This window comes from Ostrea edulis, chromosome 5 (assembly GCF_947568905.1).
Source record: "Ostrea edulis chromosome 5, xbOstEdul1.1, whole genome shotgun sequence".
In the NCBI taxonomy this organism is placed as follows: domain Eukaryota; kingdom Metazoa; phylum Mollusca; class Bivalvia; order Ostreida; family Ostreidae; genus Ostrea; species Ostrea edulis.
This window is the reverse complement of record NC_079168.1, coordinates 66,704,376-66,723,635: the sequence shown is the minus strand read 5'-3', so window position 1 is coordinate 66,723,635 and position 19,260 is coordinate 66,704,376. Positions and strand designations below refer to the sequence as shown.

Genomic DNA, 19,260 nt, shown 5'->3' with positions numbered 1-19,260 from the left:
CAGAGAATATTCCCCTTAAATTCTTTTTAATAAATTATTATTTGATAACCTATTGATAATTTTTCATTTTGGACATGTTTTTCGTAAAAATTATTGAATTTTAACTTCGGAAAAAGTGTTCTATATCTGTTTGTTCACTTCCAAGAATCACGCGACAATAGAGACATCTGATTGGCGCGATTAAAATACACCGTGAAGCTGATTGGTCGATATTAATGAACAATCTAAATTTAGATCAGGGAAAACCAGAAAAACGGCATATTGATTATCAGATTATTTCTATCGACGAGATGTACTTCAAAAACTTTAAGGACTCTTTTCACGTAGAATTTATTAAAATTTCACGGATACCCTTCATTTATTTTTGGTTGTCCCATCGGACAGGTAAACTACAAAACTTAGTTGTCCGACCACCGTTTTAAGTTGTCCCGGACAATCGGACAGCCGTTAGTGTCAGTCCCTGATGCAAAGATATATGGAAAAAGTCTTCTGATATGAACCAAGGTGACTCAGGTGAGCGATGTAGCCCATGGGCCTCTTGTTTTTTTTATGTCGGCATGTTACTGCTATCAATTTTGACTTTCTTCTTTTGTATGTTGCTCTTTACTTATATGGCCCCAAATTGGTTTCAATAAATATTCTGTATAGGTTTGTATGTTGAGTTGAAAAGGTCAATGACTTTTATTTAGAAATGAAATACCGTTTAAGTAGAAATTTTAGTGAGGATTAATTTTGGACTTTCTTGGAAATATAAAGTCACTAAAATTAGCTTTTGCTAAATATATACCCATGATTTATGGACAAATTGCTAAATTTGCATCTTTTTAAAAAATACCAGTTATATGGTACCAGTACATTGATACAGTATAGGTTTATTACTGATGAAACATTAATAAATGGGGATACATGTATTATGATATGGTCAGGGCTTAATTTGACTTCCTTTTAAAAAGTTCCTTTTTGTGCTACATGAAAGGTGAAGATAATGAACATTATCAATCTCATAACTCCCATAAAGGTGAAGATAACGAACAGTGATCAATCTCATAACTCCTATAAATGTGAAGATAACAAACAGTGATCAATCTCATAACTCCCATAAAGGTGAAGATAACAAATAGTGATCAATCTCATAACTCCTATAAGCAATACAAAATAGAGAGTTTGGCAAACATGGACCTCTGGATACACCAGAGGTGGGATTAGATGTCTAGGATGAGTAAGCATGTGGACCGGTTGCATCCGCCATTAGCCCGGCCTTTATCTTGGTCAGGTAAATGAAGTAATCTGTAGTCAAAATCAGTGTGCCAAGAACGGCTTAGCAATCAGTATGAAACATGTATGTACGTCAGACAGCATTTGACTCAAAGATAGGTTGCAATGGCAAACTAGATTGTTATGACGACCATAGAATTTGCGAAATGCTGACTTTAAAGGCGACAGTTCAAACCTTTGTAACATCAACTTGTTTGTTAGTAGCCATATATCAAAGATTGCATCTCTGGTAGAAATTGTGTGAGATTGGCTGTGAGTACCCGAAACTATACAGATTTCTTCATAGAAGAATTGAATTTGAAAAACTATTTTGACTCTTTGAAATTTCAAAGTTAAAAAAAAAATATATATATACTCGTATTTTGACTCTTGAAATTTCATTAGGGTTAAATACAGCCCTTTGCATATACCCAGGTATATTTTTATACCCCCCGCAACAAGTTGTGGGGGGGGGGGGGGGTATACTGGAATCGGGTTGTCCGTCTGTCCGTCCGTCCGTCCGTCTGTAGACGCAATGGTTTCCGGACTCTGAAGCATTATCCTTTCCACCTACCGTCACCATATCATACATATGGACTACCCATGGGATGAAGATGTTCCCTATCGATTTTGGGGTCAAAAGGTCAAAGGTCAAGCGCACTGGACATCGAAGTAGCAATATGGTTTCCGGGCTCTAAAGCGTTATCCTTTCCACCTACAGTCACCATATCATACATATGGACTACCCATGGGATGAAGATGTTCCCTATCGATTTTGGGGTCAAAAGGTCAAAGGTCACGCGCACTGGACATCGAAGTAGCAATATGGTTTCCGGGCTCTAAAGCATTATCCTTTCCACCTACAGTCACCATATCATACATATGGACTACCCATGGGATGAAGATGTTCCCTATTGATTTTGGGGTCAAAAGGTCAAAGGTCACGCGCACTGGACATCGAAGTAGCAATATGGTTTCCGGGCTCTAAAGCGTTATCCTTTCCACCTACCATCACCATATCATACATATGGACTACCCATGGGATGAAGATGTTCCCTATCGATTTTGGGGTCAAAAGGTCAAAGGTCAAGCACACTGGACATCGAAGTAGCAATATGGTTTCCGGGCTCTAAAGCGTTATCCTTTCCACCTACAGTCACCATATCATACATATGGACTACCCATGGGATGAAAATGTTCCCTATTGATTTTGGGGTCAAAAGATCAAAGGTCAAGTGCACTGGACATCGAAGTAGCAATGTGGTTTCCGGGCTCTAAAGCGTTATCCTTTCCACCTACAGTCACCATATCATACATATGGACTACCCATGGGATGAAGATGTTCCCTATCGATTTTGGGGTCAAAAGGTCAAAGGTCACGCGCACTGGACATCAAAGTAGCAATATGGTTCGGTTTGTCATGCCATTTGTTTTTTACACTCAGAAAAGAGGTAGTTTATACCCATTACCAACACCCTTTGGGAGATTGGGGTAAGCGGGGGGTATTCTTAGTGAGCATTGCTCACAGTACCTCTTGTTTTTTTTGGTACTACATCGCCTAACATCGGTATGTACTGTTTGCTGAATTGTATTTGCAGCTGCTGGAGTTTCTTGTTGTGCAGCATTGTATACCAACACTGTTGTAAATTGTACTGTCTCATCAGCATATTTTTATTTGTGAGAATTATTTACATCAGTTTGTTGTGGTAAATTTATCAGAGAAAGATAAATTTTGCAGATCTGTTTAATTTGGTCATCTTTACAATTAATTCAATATAAAGTCATTGAGGAAATTTTTTATGTCAGTTTGTTACCTCATAAATTTGCACAAAAATATTTTTTTTCCAAATGAATAGTAATTACAAAGCCCCTCCCACACAAACCACTGGAATCGACAGAAACTTTATATGCATTGTGACTAGAATATCCTGTTATTGTTACTTTGCTCTGCTATTTTAGGTCATCATCATTCTGCATTTGCTGTTTAGTTTGTTTAGGAGTAGTTATAGAATGTGTCGAGGATCGTTATCTTCTGATCATCATAATCACTATAATGATAATTACAATCATAGTGTGGTTGAGTTATAAAACTGGGAATAATAATAACCCCAGCCCTTATAGGTACTTACGGGTACAGTAAAACATGGTTATAGCGAACACACAAGTAATGAATTTACACTTACAGTAAAACACGGTTATAGTGAACACACTAGTAATGAATTTACACTTACAGTAAAACACGGTTATAGCAAACACACTTCTAATGAAGTCACACTTACAGTAAAACACGGTTATAGCAAACACACTAGTAATGAATTTACACTTACAGTAAAACACGGTTATAGTGAACACACTTCTAATGAAGTCATACTTACAGTAAAACACGATTATAGCAAACACACTATAGTAATGAATTTACACTTTCAGTAAAACACGGTTATAGTGAATGCACTAGTAAGGCCATGCCAATTTGTAATCTAGTTAGTTGGATTTGCCGCTTCTATTTGTAACAAATCCAAATTATAATATTATCAAAAAATAATATCCGCCCGCGTGTTGAAAAATATCCGTAAATATTTTTTTTTAGTTTTTACAATAAGCGCACAAATAACTTTGATGTATATGCTGACAAATGACAGAAGCGCGGGCTCTCGAGAAATTTCCTAACAGTGTAATTACGGTTAAGTTATTCATGGTGTCTATCTTAATATTAAAAATAATATTTGTAAAATAATTTCGCCCTCTAGCCTCACTTTTTTTGTTTGAAAATCCGAAGAACTATTTTACAAATTGGTGTGGCCTAATGAATTTACACTTATAGTAAAACACAGTTATAGTGAACGCACTAGTAATGAAGTCACACTTACAGTAAAACACGGTTATAGTGAATGCACTTCTAATGATGTCACACTTACAGTAAAACACGGTTATAGTGAACACACAAGTAATGAAGTCACATTTACAGTAAAACACGGTTATAGTGAACACACAAGTAATGAAGTCACATTTACAGTATAACACGGTTATAGTGAACACACAAGTAATGAAGTCACATTTACAGTAAAACACGGTTATAGTGAACACACAAGTAATGAAGTCACATTTACAGTATAACACGGTTAGGCCAATTTTTTTTTAAAATTGGATTACAGATTTCAAAATTTTCAAATCCGTTTGGAGGAGGTAAAAAAAAAAAAAAAGTTCAAATGACAAAATGTTAAGTAATAAAAATGAACTTGATTTGAGGTCAATGTTTTATTATCAACTTTAATATTCTCTTCACTGTCAACGTAAGACGGTGTTATATAGTGACTTTTGTGCACCATGGCAACAATGCTGTTTCCTTCAAAAATGTTATTTGTTTATTAAATTAACTTTCTATCATTATCAAATGTCCATTGTTTACCGTTTAGTTGTGTAAATCCCAAAATAAAATAACCACATCGTTTTTCCATTCAAAAGATGGCATCCATGTTAAATATGTTTTCAACCTCCTTCAATATATGAAGAATTACACATATTAACTATGAAGAATATTTTTTTTAAAATCCATTAATAAGAATTTAAAAGTGTATCCTCGGCAAAATGTATGCATGGTAAGGTCAGGTAGGGTTATACTTGTTTAGGTGATTAGTGCAACCCAACGTACATCATGGATGCCATCTGAAAACAAGTGTTTGTTTTTATTTTGGGATTTACATATCTAAATGGTATGCAATGCATAACTAATGCTAATTAGAAGTTAGTTTCATAAACAGATAACTTATTGGAAGCAAAAAGCATTGTTACTAAGGTGCAGAATAATTGTTAGCACCGGCTGAAGTTGACTGATATTCCACACATGACACATGAATATTATATGGACTGTCCCGAGATTTCAACGATTGACGGAGGCGTCTGTCCAAATATCCAGTCCAGCGAAATCTATTTTCTTTCTTTTTTTTTTTTTGGTGAAAAGGAAAAATTACAGCATCTGAAATATAAAAAGGAGTGAAAAACCATTTTATTTTTTTTTCCAACATCCCAAAAAATCAGTGCAGCGGATCCGTAAACCAACTGAATTAAAAAAAGGCCTTATAGTGAATGTACTAATGAAGTCACACTTACAGTAAAACACAGTTATTAGCGAACACTCTAGTAATGAAGTCACACTTAGAGGGAAGTGATTTTCATTGCTGGTAGTTATAAAGCATATTATGAAATTATTGGTTATAATGAATAACGTTTAATATAATGAATCAAATTCTTTAGTCCCTAACACTTTGATTTATAATTTAAGTGTGTTTTGCTGTACAAGTATTTTTTATGTGGGGGGGGGGGGGGGGGAAATTCCCATTAAAGTACTCATCTATGTTTAACTATATTCCCAAGATTTTAAGGATCTGATTGATTTCACTTTAAGGATAGATCCAAATGACTGCGATTTTAACATTTTCTTTTCAATTATGGTAGATAGTCGGTATTAAAAAACACATGCTCCTTTGCCAAATGCTCGGCATTTAGATTTGAGAATCATGGGTCTTTGGGATATTACCTTAAAAATGGAGGTCCCGTGTTGCGACAGGCGTTGGCACTTTAAAGAACCCTCGCTGCTACAGCCCGCTAGAGCCCTAAGCATAGGTCTAAATTTGTGGTACCTCACTAAATGTGACGTCTCAATATGAGTGAAAAATTCTCGACGGGGATGTAAAACAAACCATCAATCAAACAACACACATGATGTATATCTAAGTGATAATGACTAGGTACTTTCATTTTGAGCATGTAAGCAAGTACATGTATAAGTATTCAGTGATTAAGTCAGATTAGGATACAATTAGCAAGACTGACTATGATTCAAATATCATTGTTTTAGAAGCGGATTGTCACAAAAATGCATTTACTGAAGGATGAAATTGGACTGGGAATTCACATCGCAGGGGGAAGAGGATCTCAGAAGGGGGACATAGGAATCTTTGTGGCAGGGATCACAGAGGGAGGATCAGCATTCAGGTGTGTACCAAGATTTTTAAAAAAACCAAGTAAATAAGTAATACCAATTTTAAACGCCATCTGAAAACATTTTATTTCGCTACTGCCTTTTACTAACTGTTACACACATGTCAATTTCACTACATTTTAATTAAGATTTTATTGTTTTAACTTGTATAATGTTTTACTTCTGTACAGCGCCTTTGATTGCTTTTATTGTAAAATTGTGCACTTTATAAATTGTAATGATAATGAATAAATAATAAGTACCAAGATAAAAAATACCCAGGTAAATAAGTGAGAAGAATGATATAGGTATGAAAATGAATATTAGAATGCCAACAGGCTGTGAAGTAGATTGTGTAAATAATTATTACTCCATGCTTCTGTTGCATTTATACCCTAGCTGGCATAAAAATTTTACCCTTACAAATTTCAATAGTTTGTAACTTAACATGGGTACTTCATAACTATTGATTTTTGTTATACTTTCATGTAAATTAGACGAATTTGATTGGTTTAGAAACATTTGTTAAACCACTGCGTGCATAATTAACCTCACTAACAGTACATAGCAATGGTTGACAATGCATGACAACGGGTAACAGTATAAAATGTGTTAACTGTGCAGAATATTTTGCGCATACAGTTCGGTATAAAAAAATGCATTCTTAAAACATTCATGTATATAACCCCAAAAAATTACATATTTTGTAGAGCTTTGCCTCAATGGTTTTTATTGAGGCGACAATTTCACGTTACCCTACAAAACATGTAACATTTTCAATGTACATCACTTTCAATAGTCCTGTCTGTAATAATGTCACATGGGTATTGTAATGCGGCACTGGCAAAAGTTAGACAAAATTTTAAAAGCACGAAAGGTTTATTTTGACAAAAATAATGAGATGAAAGACATGTAGGTCCAGAGCTGGGCACACTGATGATGACCATGTGCAGACTAGCTCATGTCAGATTAAATGGTATTTCCTTTGAAATAAAATTTATAATTCCCTAATATTTGTTCACCTTATAATTTTACACAATTGATATTTTCAAGAACACTTGAGCTGAAGGGTTGTTTAGATATTTTAAGTGTCTAGTTTTATCTGCTGCCACATCATAGCATATTGAATGGAGATCCCTATAGTATGCAAAACAAAGTTCAAACTCATCTAAATTTAGCCTTGGTTATAGAAACAGATCAGGAAAAAACGATTTTTAGATTTTTTTTACAGAAATAGCCACATTTAGACTTATTGAACAGTATAAAGAAGTATTCTATCTGGTAATACATGTATATTTAATTCCATGGCCACAGTTTGTCAGATGGTTTTCTATTTTCAGCATATCTCTGTCTTACTGTGGGAATATTGTAGAACACTTATTCAGATATGCATACTAAGTTTGGTAAATTTTGGAAGTCTCTCATTTTATTGGCATATGTCAGTTAAGGGCAACACTCAGTCAGGATTTATTCGTCTGCTTGTGTATTCATTCATCTTTGCTAGCCAAGGGTGACACTCCATGGTGCTTCTCTTTTTAAGACACTGTGGAGCAATCACCCTTGCCTAGCAACGATGGTGGGTGATCATCTGGCTGTCCACTCTCTCCCCATGTTTCTCAGTCATTTGTAAGGGTAGTGTCCTTGACCTTGATCAAAAGTTCCAACATAAACTGGTAGTTGTAAACTCAATGTCGTATTTTACCCATGTATTTGAGAAATTCTGGCAAAAGCATGCTCCTTTTTATGCCGCAAAGACAAAACCAATTATGCATTTTCACCTCAGTAAACACATATTTTGTGGAGTCCTTTCTTGCAAATTGGAATGTTTTGTGATCATTTCTAATCTGATATATTTACATGTTCCTTATAATAATACCTGGATTCCTTCTAATCTTCCAATTACATTTCAGGAAAACTACAGCTCTTTGAAATGGGAACCAGTGATCTCAATGATATTTAGTTTGCGATTAGAGGGAAATTGATAGATGCTAATAGCTAGTGTCAGACGCTAGAGTAAAAACAACTTTCTGTATTGGCAAACTTTTCCTGTCATGTGAGATTTTCTTTTCCTCTGAAAAACTTTTAATTGAAAAGAAAAGAATTGAAGAAGCAAAAGGTCTTGCAAAAGAAGACATTTTCCATACATCCGAAATCTGACATCCAGCCTGTCGGGATCTAGTGAAGCCTTACAATGAAAACCACACACAGACTGTAGCCATAAAATTGCTTTTGTAATTGTTTATCCTAGAAGTTATGTATCACTCCAAATGCTTCCATAATTTCAGTTGTAGTTCTTTTCAACCTCACAAAATAACAATATTTTCCCCTAACTCCACTGATATATACACTGTATGGGACACTTTAATTGTCGAATGCTTTAGCAGAAGTGGGAGATATTAATATGGGTCAAGGTCATCAATTCATATATTAAGTATATGACTTTAATCAGGAGACACAAAGATTTACTGAATTAGATTGTTAGTTGAAATAATTTTTAAAAATGCAACCAACAGTGTCTGATTATTTATTCCAATATGACAGGGATGGTCGATTGAAGCGTGGAGATGAATTGCTGATGATAAATGGGAAGAGTTTGATTGGGCTGTCTCATTCGGAAGCAGTGGATGTCCTCAGGAATTCTCCAAAACTTATTCAAATTGTAGTGGCTTCAAAGGTCAGTATATGAAAATCACTTAATTGAATAATGTTTCTGAGCAAATAACAACAATGGCATTTGGATTATAAAGGCTGCTATTTTAGTAATTGTTTTAGTGAAAAATGTCATACAAGCAGGAACACATGTATCAGGTCGAACACTGAATTCCTGGGTGTAATGCCCACTGCCTCCCAAGGCAATCCATAGTGAGGCATTAATACAGAGGTATTGATCGACCCTAGGGTACCCCACAATGAGTCATGAAGGATAATTCCTTAGCAAGGCTCTTCCTATTTATACTGAGTAAGGCAAGATTGTACTCTCTTTATTGCTTAAGACATACATGTATGTCTTATCACACCCACAAAACCAAACAGGCTACAAAATAACTGTTATTATGCAGTAAAACATGATTATAGCAAACCTCCAGGGCCAGCAAAAAACAGTTCGTTATAACTAAAATTCACTATTATTGATGAAGTTTTTGTTATTTTCCTCGCATACGGTGAATTTATTATAAGCAATGTTTTACTGTTCCAAACAGCTTCTAGTACACACTGTAGCAAGCTTGCATTGACTTCTGGAATATCTATAACGAGCTTATTACCCGCTACACTGAGCAGGTTAAAGTAGGCAATGGTCTGTATAAATAGTAATGACATATTAATTGTGCTTGTCTGACATATCGGCTGATCCACCAAGCCAAGACTAATAGTATTAAGTAGTCCTTACATCATTATCACAAAGCTCTTCAAAGGTTATACAGATAATCTGAAAACGGAAGCAAAGAGGACAGCAAAATCAGTATCTTGATATAAAATAATAAAACATTACTCTTATATCAGTGTAGATATAAAATATTTATGAAAATAGTATGATATATATAAAGCTAAGGGCGTTCTGGGTGAGAAACAATTATCAGAATGCTGACAGCACTGAAGTAAAATAAGGAAAACAATATGTGCATTGATCCCTCTCATATATATGCAGTAATTTAGGGGAAGTGCTGAAATTAAATTTTGAAAAACTTGCTTGGAAGTTATCAAAATGCTTTTAATATTGTGATTGCAGTAAATGGTCTTAATTTGATAATATACCATTGATTACTAGCTGTACCATTTCCAAAATATCCTGCAAATTAAGATATTTTAGAATCCATATTATTTAGGCATATAGCTAATTTTTTAATGTTTAAGTGAGCAAATTTGTTTTTGCTAATTACTTCCTATAACAATGCCAATGTATACCTAGAAAGTTCTGGTATGTTAAATTGTGCCCTGGCCAAGACTTCAAGGAAGCACTCCTAAAGCACTGCCCACTTCCTAACCTTAGATGTATGTTAACAGTACAGTGTAATTACCGGGTACTCAGGGCTTGATGCGAACGTTTTATGTCACCAGTCCAGCCGGACTGGTAGAGTATAAGAGCATAACGTAACGTCAAAATGGCACAACGTTATCGTAAACTATACTGTATTTACATATGTATTATACATAAGTAAAGCTTTTTACGAAGACATCATAACCATTTTATGGAAGTATACACCATATGAAAGAATTTTGAGGAATATCATTTAATTTGGACGCAGGGCCAAATTTGGCCCCAAGCGTACCTTGTCCTTTCAACCAGTCCGCAGAAAAATTTACCAGTCCAACAGAGTTTTCCAGAAATAATTAAACATATTTCATTAATGTTATTAAAATGAAATTTAACTCAATATGCCTCAGACAATATTGTAACACTTATGGGGAATCTATATATACGAATCAGATTTGTCTGATAACTACGGAGGCATGCCAAATGTGTGTATAAGATTCCATAAGTATATTTTCCAAAATGATGCTTTAGAAAATTAACCAGTCCCATCGGACTGACTAAAACAAATGTCAGTCAGTCCGCCAGAATATTAACCAGTCACAGACTGACGGGCATATGTTAATGTGGAGCCCTGGGTACTCTGAATGCTGTGTTCACTATTGGTTCACAACAAAAGGTTAAAAATAATGGAAGGCAGTCAAAATGGAGATGAATTTGAGATGTTGATAAAGAGGGATATTTAAAGGAAGAAAAATGCTGAACTGGGGGTAACTGACTTTGAGGGAGGGGAAGTTTGTTATTGAAAGATATATGTCTCTTGTCCAGGAGTACCAGAAAGGAGGTTAAGGTTAATAATGGGAGACAGGAGATTAATGATGCATGTGTACATGTGTCATGACCTTGACCTTAGGGTGTGTACTAAAAGTGGAAGTCATATTGTCACACTCGTAATGTCCATACATGCCAACTTTTAAAAATCCCCATGGGGGATTTTGCGCGCGACGACCTTTTTTCAAAGCTCAAAATTCACGACATTTTAGCATGAAAATAAATATTTGTCCTTTCAAATAAAATATCAATCAAATCATTGTTAATGGATCATATATTAACACAACATCAAATGTGTTTGACCATTAACTATATAAAAAAAACTTTGAAAGATATACATTAATATTTTATTAAAATCATCTATTCAGCAAAAAATCTTCTCCAACAAGTCACATACATAATATCAAATAATATTTAAGGTTGCATCCTTTTACACCATACAATAAACATTGGCCGGTCTATATATCAAAATTTAAATTAAAGCACATGCATTTAGGTACGACTGCAAAGGCGATCTTGCTTGTCTGTAAACATGGGCTTGCAGAGACTGGTGGAATAATCTGCATTGCAACCAAAAAAGGAGTGATCTGCCCTGCTATGAAGTTTGCGAACAAAACCTTTGCACCCATGACATCTGAAATAATTTTATTACCAGGAAAAAAAACCATATCAAAATATTTCGTTTTACTTGTAAATTAAGGCTACTTGCTAAATAAAAAATTCAGTACAGACTTGTGCGAATTATGCATCACAAAGTATATTTAATGAATACTACACTATATAGACTATATAATACATCGCTATAGACGGATAGATTTGGATAGCTTATATTATTATAGTTGGAAAAAATATATACTTGACGTACCTTATTGCAAATTTTGGATGCTGTCAGCGAGAGGCGGAATGTCCGATTGTTTGGTGGTGACACTAGCATCGTTGTCATTCACGTTTGTGTAAAGGATAGGTCAATTTGAAATCCGTCTTCCCGATTAATTACTATCAAAACATGCTTCGTACTGTCCAATAAACACCCCGACACAGGCAGACCAACCCGACACCATGCGACACAGGTAAACAGCAATGGCTGACTTTTGTCCCGATTTCTGATTGGCCAGTTCAGAAATGACGCGGGATTTCCAATTCTGGTCACGAGATTTCACGATTATCCCGCTTTCAAACTCGTTTTCAATCGTGAAATCGGAAATTTTGGTCGGAAAAAATTTCAAATCGGGATTTTAGGGTAATTTTGCTTTCCCGATCGGGAAAGCGGGACCGGAGGGTAAAATCGGGAAGATCCCACCTAAATCGGGAAAGTTGGCATGTATGAATGTCTAGAACCATTATAGATTAGTAATGTCTTCACATGCAGTAAAAACTTTAAGTAGAAACAGAAAGTTGTGATAGTAACATTAAATTCAGCAGTAGAAATTGACAATTCATCAACCTTATGGCTTACACTGACAACATTTGACTAGAAATTGACAATTCATCAACCTAATGGCTTACACTGACAACACTTGACTAGAAATTGACAATTCATCAACCTAATGGCTTACACTGACAACATTTGACTAGAAATTGACAATTCATCAACCTATTGGCTTACAATGACAACATTTGACTAGAAATTGACAATTCATCAACCTATTGGCTTACACTGACAACACTTGAGTAGAAATTGACAATTCATCAACCTTATGGCTTACACTGACAACATTTGACTAGAAATTGACAATTCATCAACCTAATGGCTTACACTGACAACATTTGACTAGAAATTGACAATTCATCAACCTAATGGCTTACACTGACAACATTTGACTAGCGTGTAATGAATTCTAAGTATAAAATTCTTTTGCCCCCAGAATCATAGATTGTTGTTTTGTTTTTATATCTGTCTGTTTGTTGCCAAAAACCTTTGATAAACATTCCCCATAATTTTTACACTCTTTAGTAAGGGGAATTTTATGTTAAAACCTACCTATTAATCCGAAGCAACATTGCAGCTCTGTTTGTTTCCATATAAATCATAGCAGACAACATGTTTAGGTGTAAAAACTTGTAATCTATTTTAAATGACAGAAAAATGTAAGTAAAATAACTAAATACCTTAATAAAAATTGGCTTGGACTCCAGAGACATTACCAGAATCAAGGTAAGTGCAGATCTTGACCTTTGAACTGATTCTTGACTAGAAATGCAAGATACAAACATACAAGTACAAATATATGATTAAAAAAGTCAATATCTAAGGAACAAATATTGATGAGACAGCTAGAACAAAATGTTTCACCGAAAGTTAAAGAAAAATAAAACCAAAGTGGGAAAAAAAAAAATATGTACAAACACACATATATATATATAAAGAGAGTGGGGGGGAGGCAGTAAAACGTGTAGTGAGGACAATTTTTAACCATTTGACAGAAGTTGTGAGGACAGAATTGCACTATAAGGACAAAAAAATGTCCTCGCAATTACGTTCTTATAAATGTGACCTACAGCATGTGAAAGATGTAGGTACAAAATATTAGCTTAGTGAGGACAAGTGGTGTGAGGACATTTCCTTACCAATATTCTCTCTCAAAAACCTTTTTTTTTTTTAATTCGAAAGAGAGTATTAGATAAACTTTTATAGGTATCCCTATAGCTATACCTAACATAGTACTTTTTTGCCTTTAGAATGATATATGTTTGTATTCTCTTCTACACATTGTGAGGACATCCTCACTTGGTAGGTTTAGTCGGCTAGAGAGAGATTGATTGTATATTGTTTAACGTCCCTCTCGAGAACATTTCACTCATATGGAGACGTCACCATTACCGGAGAGAAAGGGATTGGTACATGTGTATGTTTTTGAAGTGAGAGAACAAGTTATGACCGCTACAAAGCAGATATGAAAGATACAGACTTCACAGATGACACCTTGAAGTTTATTATATATATAGTGGGTGTAATCCCTGTGACAAGATTTTTCCAATGATGCTGCATTTGACAACATTGTGACCTTGACATTGACCTTTGACACACTGATAGAAACTTTACCTTGAATTATGAAAATTGAATGAGGGGTCTTTGATATATTAGTACTGGTGTAAAGGCTTGTGTCAAGGTCTTTCTAGCTTAAAAGATTTGCTGTGCATGTACAATGGATATTGTGATTTATTTAATGTTTCTCAAATTGAATAACATTTCCAGCATGTATTGTAGAGACACAACACTTCATCATTTGCTTTCATACCACAAGCATTGTATTTTCTTAGTTACACTGTACAAATAGGCTATAGATTCTACATAAATACTCTTTACAACAAAGTGTTTATAAGTTTTAGAAAATTTACATGCAGTTCATAAATGAGATTTAAATCTCATGTAAATGTGTAATATGAAATGTTGTTTATCATTCTTAAACAGATTAAATGTAATTTTAGATGAATAATAAATTATGATACAACACATTGTATTCTAGATTTTTAACTGCAGTGTGTTATTAATTTTATTTTACAACTATTAAAACCGTACTTGATATTCTTAATGATAAATTCCAAATACATGTAGTCATATTTTCCATTGTACAAATTATTTGCGAAATTTTATCAATTAACTGCGGAAAATAGGCAACCTGTATTAAGAGACCACCTGTCATATGTGACCTTTTTTCCATTCTCCGTTGGACGGTCTCTTAATACAGGTTTGACTGTACATGCAATAGAAATTCACTAACATAGACAGTGCTGCTGTTTGTTGTTGTGGGGGGGGGGGGGGGGGGGGGGGGGGGGAGGCATTTAAATTTGACAAATTTATCTGTTTGATTCCTTTGATGGTATTTCGTGGTCTGTAAATGAAGTGAATTTAACTAAAACTTGCTGTAATTTTTAAGGTAAGAAAATCCTCATCTGTTGCATCCACTGGATCATCATCTGTTCCAAGTCTGTGTTCAATTCCAACATCCCAGCAGCCCCCACCAGAGGTCACGACCCAAGAAATGCCTATCCCAGAAGTCACTGCTCAAACCCCAAGTGGAACAGTGTTCAACTGGGAAGATTTGATGGAGGTAAGCTGTCATGGAAAACAGAAAATTGATGTATGAACTTGTTGGATTGGTACCTGTTGATTCATCAGTTTTCATGTACATCAAATTTTGATGGATTTGCCAGATTTTATGGAAAGCTTTCTTTAAGTGTACTTTGTTGATCGCTTGATATTGTGGTCTGGCACAGCCACGTAAACACTGTAAATTTATATTCAACTAAAATTTATTAAACCACAGTTCATTGTCTATGTTCATTGATACGGTGAAAAATGTTTTGTCATTTCGTGGTAGTGTTAGATATATATGGCCTTCCTACTAGCTCTTGCTAGTGGGTTATATCAGCCCTTTAGCTCGATCACCAGAACACTGGACTGTCATGCCAGAGGTCCCGGGTTCGATTCTCAGCAGAGGCATAAACCAGTTTCTGTTACATTACATATACAAAGGTTTTGTTTGTTGTCTCTCATTCATATAGAGATGCCATCAGCTTTAGGTGAAGTGCCATAATTGAAACCTACGCATTGTGCTCAAGGTCATAGCAGGAAGGGTTCTTTATTGTGCAAATGTCTACTGTTACATCATTGTGCTCAAGGTCATAGCAGGAAGGGTTCTTTATTGTGCAAATATCTACTGTTACATCAAATTTCCTATATTAAGATCATATCTAAAAGACCTGTGATATTCACTTCAAATACCAGACACATGGTGAAGAATCATAGGTTTGACACAATACTCAATAAACCAATTTTTAGTATAGAAAACTGGAGGTGATGTAACACAAGTTGATACCAATAAAAAAAGTATCAATGGAAATGTTGCACAGGTGGTTCAATTTAAGTTCCTGTAGACATACAAAATGTCTTATTTTTTGTTTCATATTGCAATCTGTTTTTATCTGTTAGGTTAATTTGTCAATTTGCAGATGTAAAAGATTTTCACCCATGCATGCTTATCAGAAATCTGGTATATCTAAAAGAGTATTTTGCTTTTCAGTTTTATCATAATCAAACAAATCCCAAACAGATGCCTGGGTTTTGTATCCTATGAATGGAAATCTGAAATCATGAGAACAAATTCCAGAAATATATAAAACTGAGGACAGAAAGAATCTAAGTCTAACAGCTAGTTATTATATTGATCACAAATTGAGACATCTGGCTTTCTGCCTAAAGCTAGGAAACACTTTGTAAATATCTACAAAGTGTTTAGAGGGTTTTTTGTATTTTTCACTTTGAAAGAAGAGACTTTTTTATGTATATATATATATATATAACATGCCCTTGTTCTATCCTTAGCAGACATATAATTTATATTTCCTTCAGGGAGACAGTAAGTGACATTCTTTTCTACCTGAATCCACCACTGAATTATGGTATAATGATTCAGAAGAATAAAAGCAACTGCATTATTTCTAAAAACAAGAGCTCCGCAAGGCAGGGCACATACCCTAGCTATGAATGTCTACAAGCTTAAACTATGAAGTCCCATAGTGACCTTGACCTTTGACCTTTTGAAACCAAAATGTATGGGACTCTTCCTTTCTTGATAACAAAGCTATATGTGAACTCGACCGGCACATGACTGGTCTCATTACTACATCCTCTCTCACATTGAATTGTGAGGGGATAACAAAACCTAAAAAAAAAAAAACCTCGTACTAATTTAAATCTGACTGAAATCTATGTCTGGACATCATTTGAAGCAATTTGGACATCCTTAGAATTTCCTCTCATTTTCAGATTAGGAAATATCTTGAATCTTGAAATGAGAGGCTCATTAAAACTGCAAGTATCTTTACAAAGAATCTATGAATAACTCAATCTGAATTCTGCTTTTATTGGAGTGCCCCTCAGTTCCATCCTCATTGTCATATTGTGCCTGTTACACATCTGTATCTTCAGATTGAACTTCCTGTGAGCTTTCTTATAACTTAGGACAAGGAAATTTCAAGATTTGATACAGAAAGCAAGACAGAAATAAGTGAAAGCAAATAAGGTCTCAAAAACTTCTTAGTTTTCATTCAAAATCTTAAAAACAATGCAATTTGAAAAAAAAAATTGTAATAAATTAATTCTTATCATTTAAACTGCAATATTACAATGAGGGAAATGAAAGCTTGTGTATTATAAATCCTCAAAAAAAATCTTTTTGTATAAAAATAATTTTGCATATAAAATACAATACAGTATTTCATATAGTTGTATTGACAAAATGTGAGAGAGACTGGTTTATGTCTCTGCCGAGAATTGAACCCGGGACCTCTGGCACGACAGTCCAGTGTTCTATACTAATCAAGCTAGATGGTTAACCCAACAGCCAGAGCTAGTAGCCATTAACACTACCACATTGTCTATTATACCATTTATATTTTTTGTTATCAGACATTAATGTTTTCAAATTTGCAACTATTTAGGCACCCATCATATCAGTTGTCAAGATCTATCTATTTATCGCGTACTTAGTACATATAATATGTAATATAATATATACACAATTACCCATATCAGCCTGCCATGCAAAAAATGCATAGCGCGTATTGACCTGCTGTACAAAAATGGCATATCAAATTGGAAAATTGATTTCCGTTAGCAAATCACCAGTTACTGACAGCATCAATTGGTGGACTGATATTTGCAGGTTCCATTTTTCATGGAAATGTTATTTTTGATAATCACTCAAAATCAGTTGATCATGAGTTAAATTCTACTTCAAAATACTCACGAAAGATCATGAATTATTTACACTCTCTCAGATTATGATGCAGTTAAGCTATAGCCATTGCAAAAGTGAATACTGGCAGTAGCTGTTGGATTTTATATTAAAATGTGATGTTTTATGGTTTTGTTGAAATTAACTCTGTTTATTGATAATGAATGAATATTTAAAACTCATTTTGTTACAACTAAATCTTTTATTTCTGCGATGGCCTTTAGATATATTATATGGCTACAGTGGTAATTACATGTAAAATAAAGCAGGACATGTGGAAAAGTATAAGTACATGTAATGAAATGATGAAATCCATATAAAGTGTTGAATCATATTTGACCTTGGCCAATAATAGATTGTGGGCTATTCAAGCCCTCTGAAGTCTGATATAGGACTCCCTAGGTTGATATGACATTTCAAAGTCTGATATAGGGCAGTTCAGGCTGATATCGAAGGGCTGCTCCAGCTGATATGTGTATTTATTATATACCCAACAATGTATTGTTCTTTGATTCTGTGGATTTTACAGAGTGTGATCCGGTTTTCCGGATCACACACTGTAATTTTCTGATTCCGTATCAGTATCCTCTGAAACTGATGCTGTCACAATGACGTCACAATGCATCAACGCAACGTTATTTGTGGAAAATATTGACCGCGTTACAAACAAAACTGCGTACACAAAACATAATTGTATGGTATGTCTGTTTTTGATAATTTGGATTACATTTATTATCTTATAAATGTGGATTTAAAATGTATAAGGGGGTATATAATAAATTTATCATTACTACAGTAACTTGATCCGAAGAGTTGGATCACGTCTCGTTGACAGGCACGGATCATCAGATCAAACTCGACACTTCGCGTCTCATGTGATCTGATGATCCGCGCCTGTCAACGAGATGTGATCCGACTCTTCGGATCAAGTTACTGTAGTAATGATATATATATGTGTGTGTATATATAATATATATCTTCCCTCCTGCAAATTTGTAGTATTATCATTGGTTTACATTGATCACATGAAGACCATGCATGTACATTCCATACACCATCAATGGAAGCCATTATTCTTCATATACACGGTTAGTAGACGAGTAAAGTTCCTTTGTCGCACTTACTTTGGTTTCAAGTAGCTGACTGCTCAGTAACACAGCCGAAAACTTCCTTCAAAGAAACAAATATCCAACTGTTAAAACTGAATGTGGACACCGGGTGAAACGTTGAACACGAATACGTAAGCTATGGAGTTTTTCACGTCACTGGTGTGTGACTGCATATTGTTTCAGATCACAGTGCATCCCTACATGATTGCTCATAATCAAGCAGATTGTATTTCTCTTGCATTTAGATCTATGCTATTTGAAAAAGACAGTCGGTAACATAGAGATTTGTTACATGGTTTGTAGTTGACCTAATATGGTTTATACAAGGTCAGTAAATTCCATATGGGGCGAGAGCGAAAGTAAATTCCATATGGGGTG

At 34.7% G+C, this 19,260-nt stretch overlaps 1 protein-coding gene and 1 long non-coding RNA gene across 2 annotated transcripts in view; one reads left to right on the top strand and one right to left on the bottom strand.

The window, feature by feature from the left end:
• Positions 1 to 19,260, top strand: part of LOC130054987 (uncharacterized) — a 75,204-nt gene that overhangs the window by 19,319 nt on the left and 36,625 nt on the right. Inside the window, exons 3-5 of the mRNA XM_056166128.1 lie at positions 6,110 to 6,246; positions 8,774 to 8,906; positions 14,912 to 15,085. Coding sequence (XP_056022103.1) covers positions 6,110 to 6,246; positions 8,774 to 8,906; positions 14,912 to 15,085 — 444 coding nt within the window. The remainder of the gene's footprint in view (positions 1 to 6,109; positions 6,247 to 8,773; positions 8,907 to 14,911; positions 15,086 to 19,260) is intronic.
• Positions 11,367 to 13,404, bottom strand: LOC130054687 (uncharacterized). The gene is made up of 2 exons (XR_008803008.1): positions 11,899 to 13,404; positions 11,367 to 11,667 (listed from the first exon to the last, which is right to left on the bottom strand). It is a non-coding gene; the product is annotated as an uncharacterized LOC130054687 (long non-coding RNA).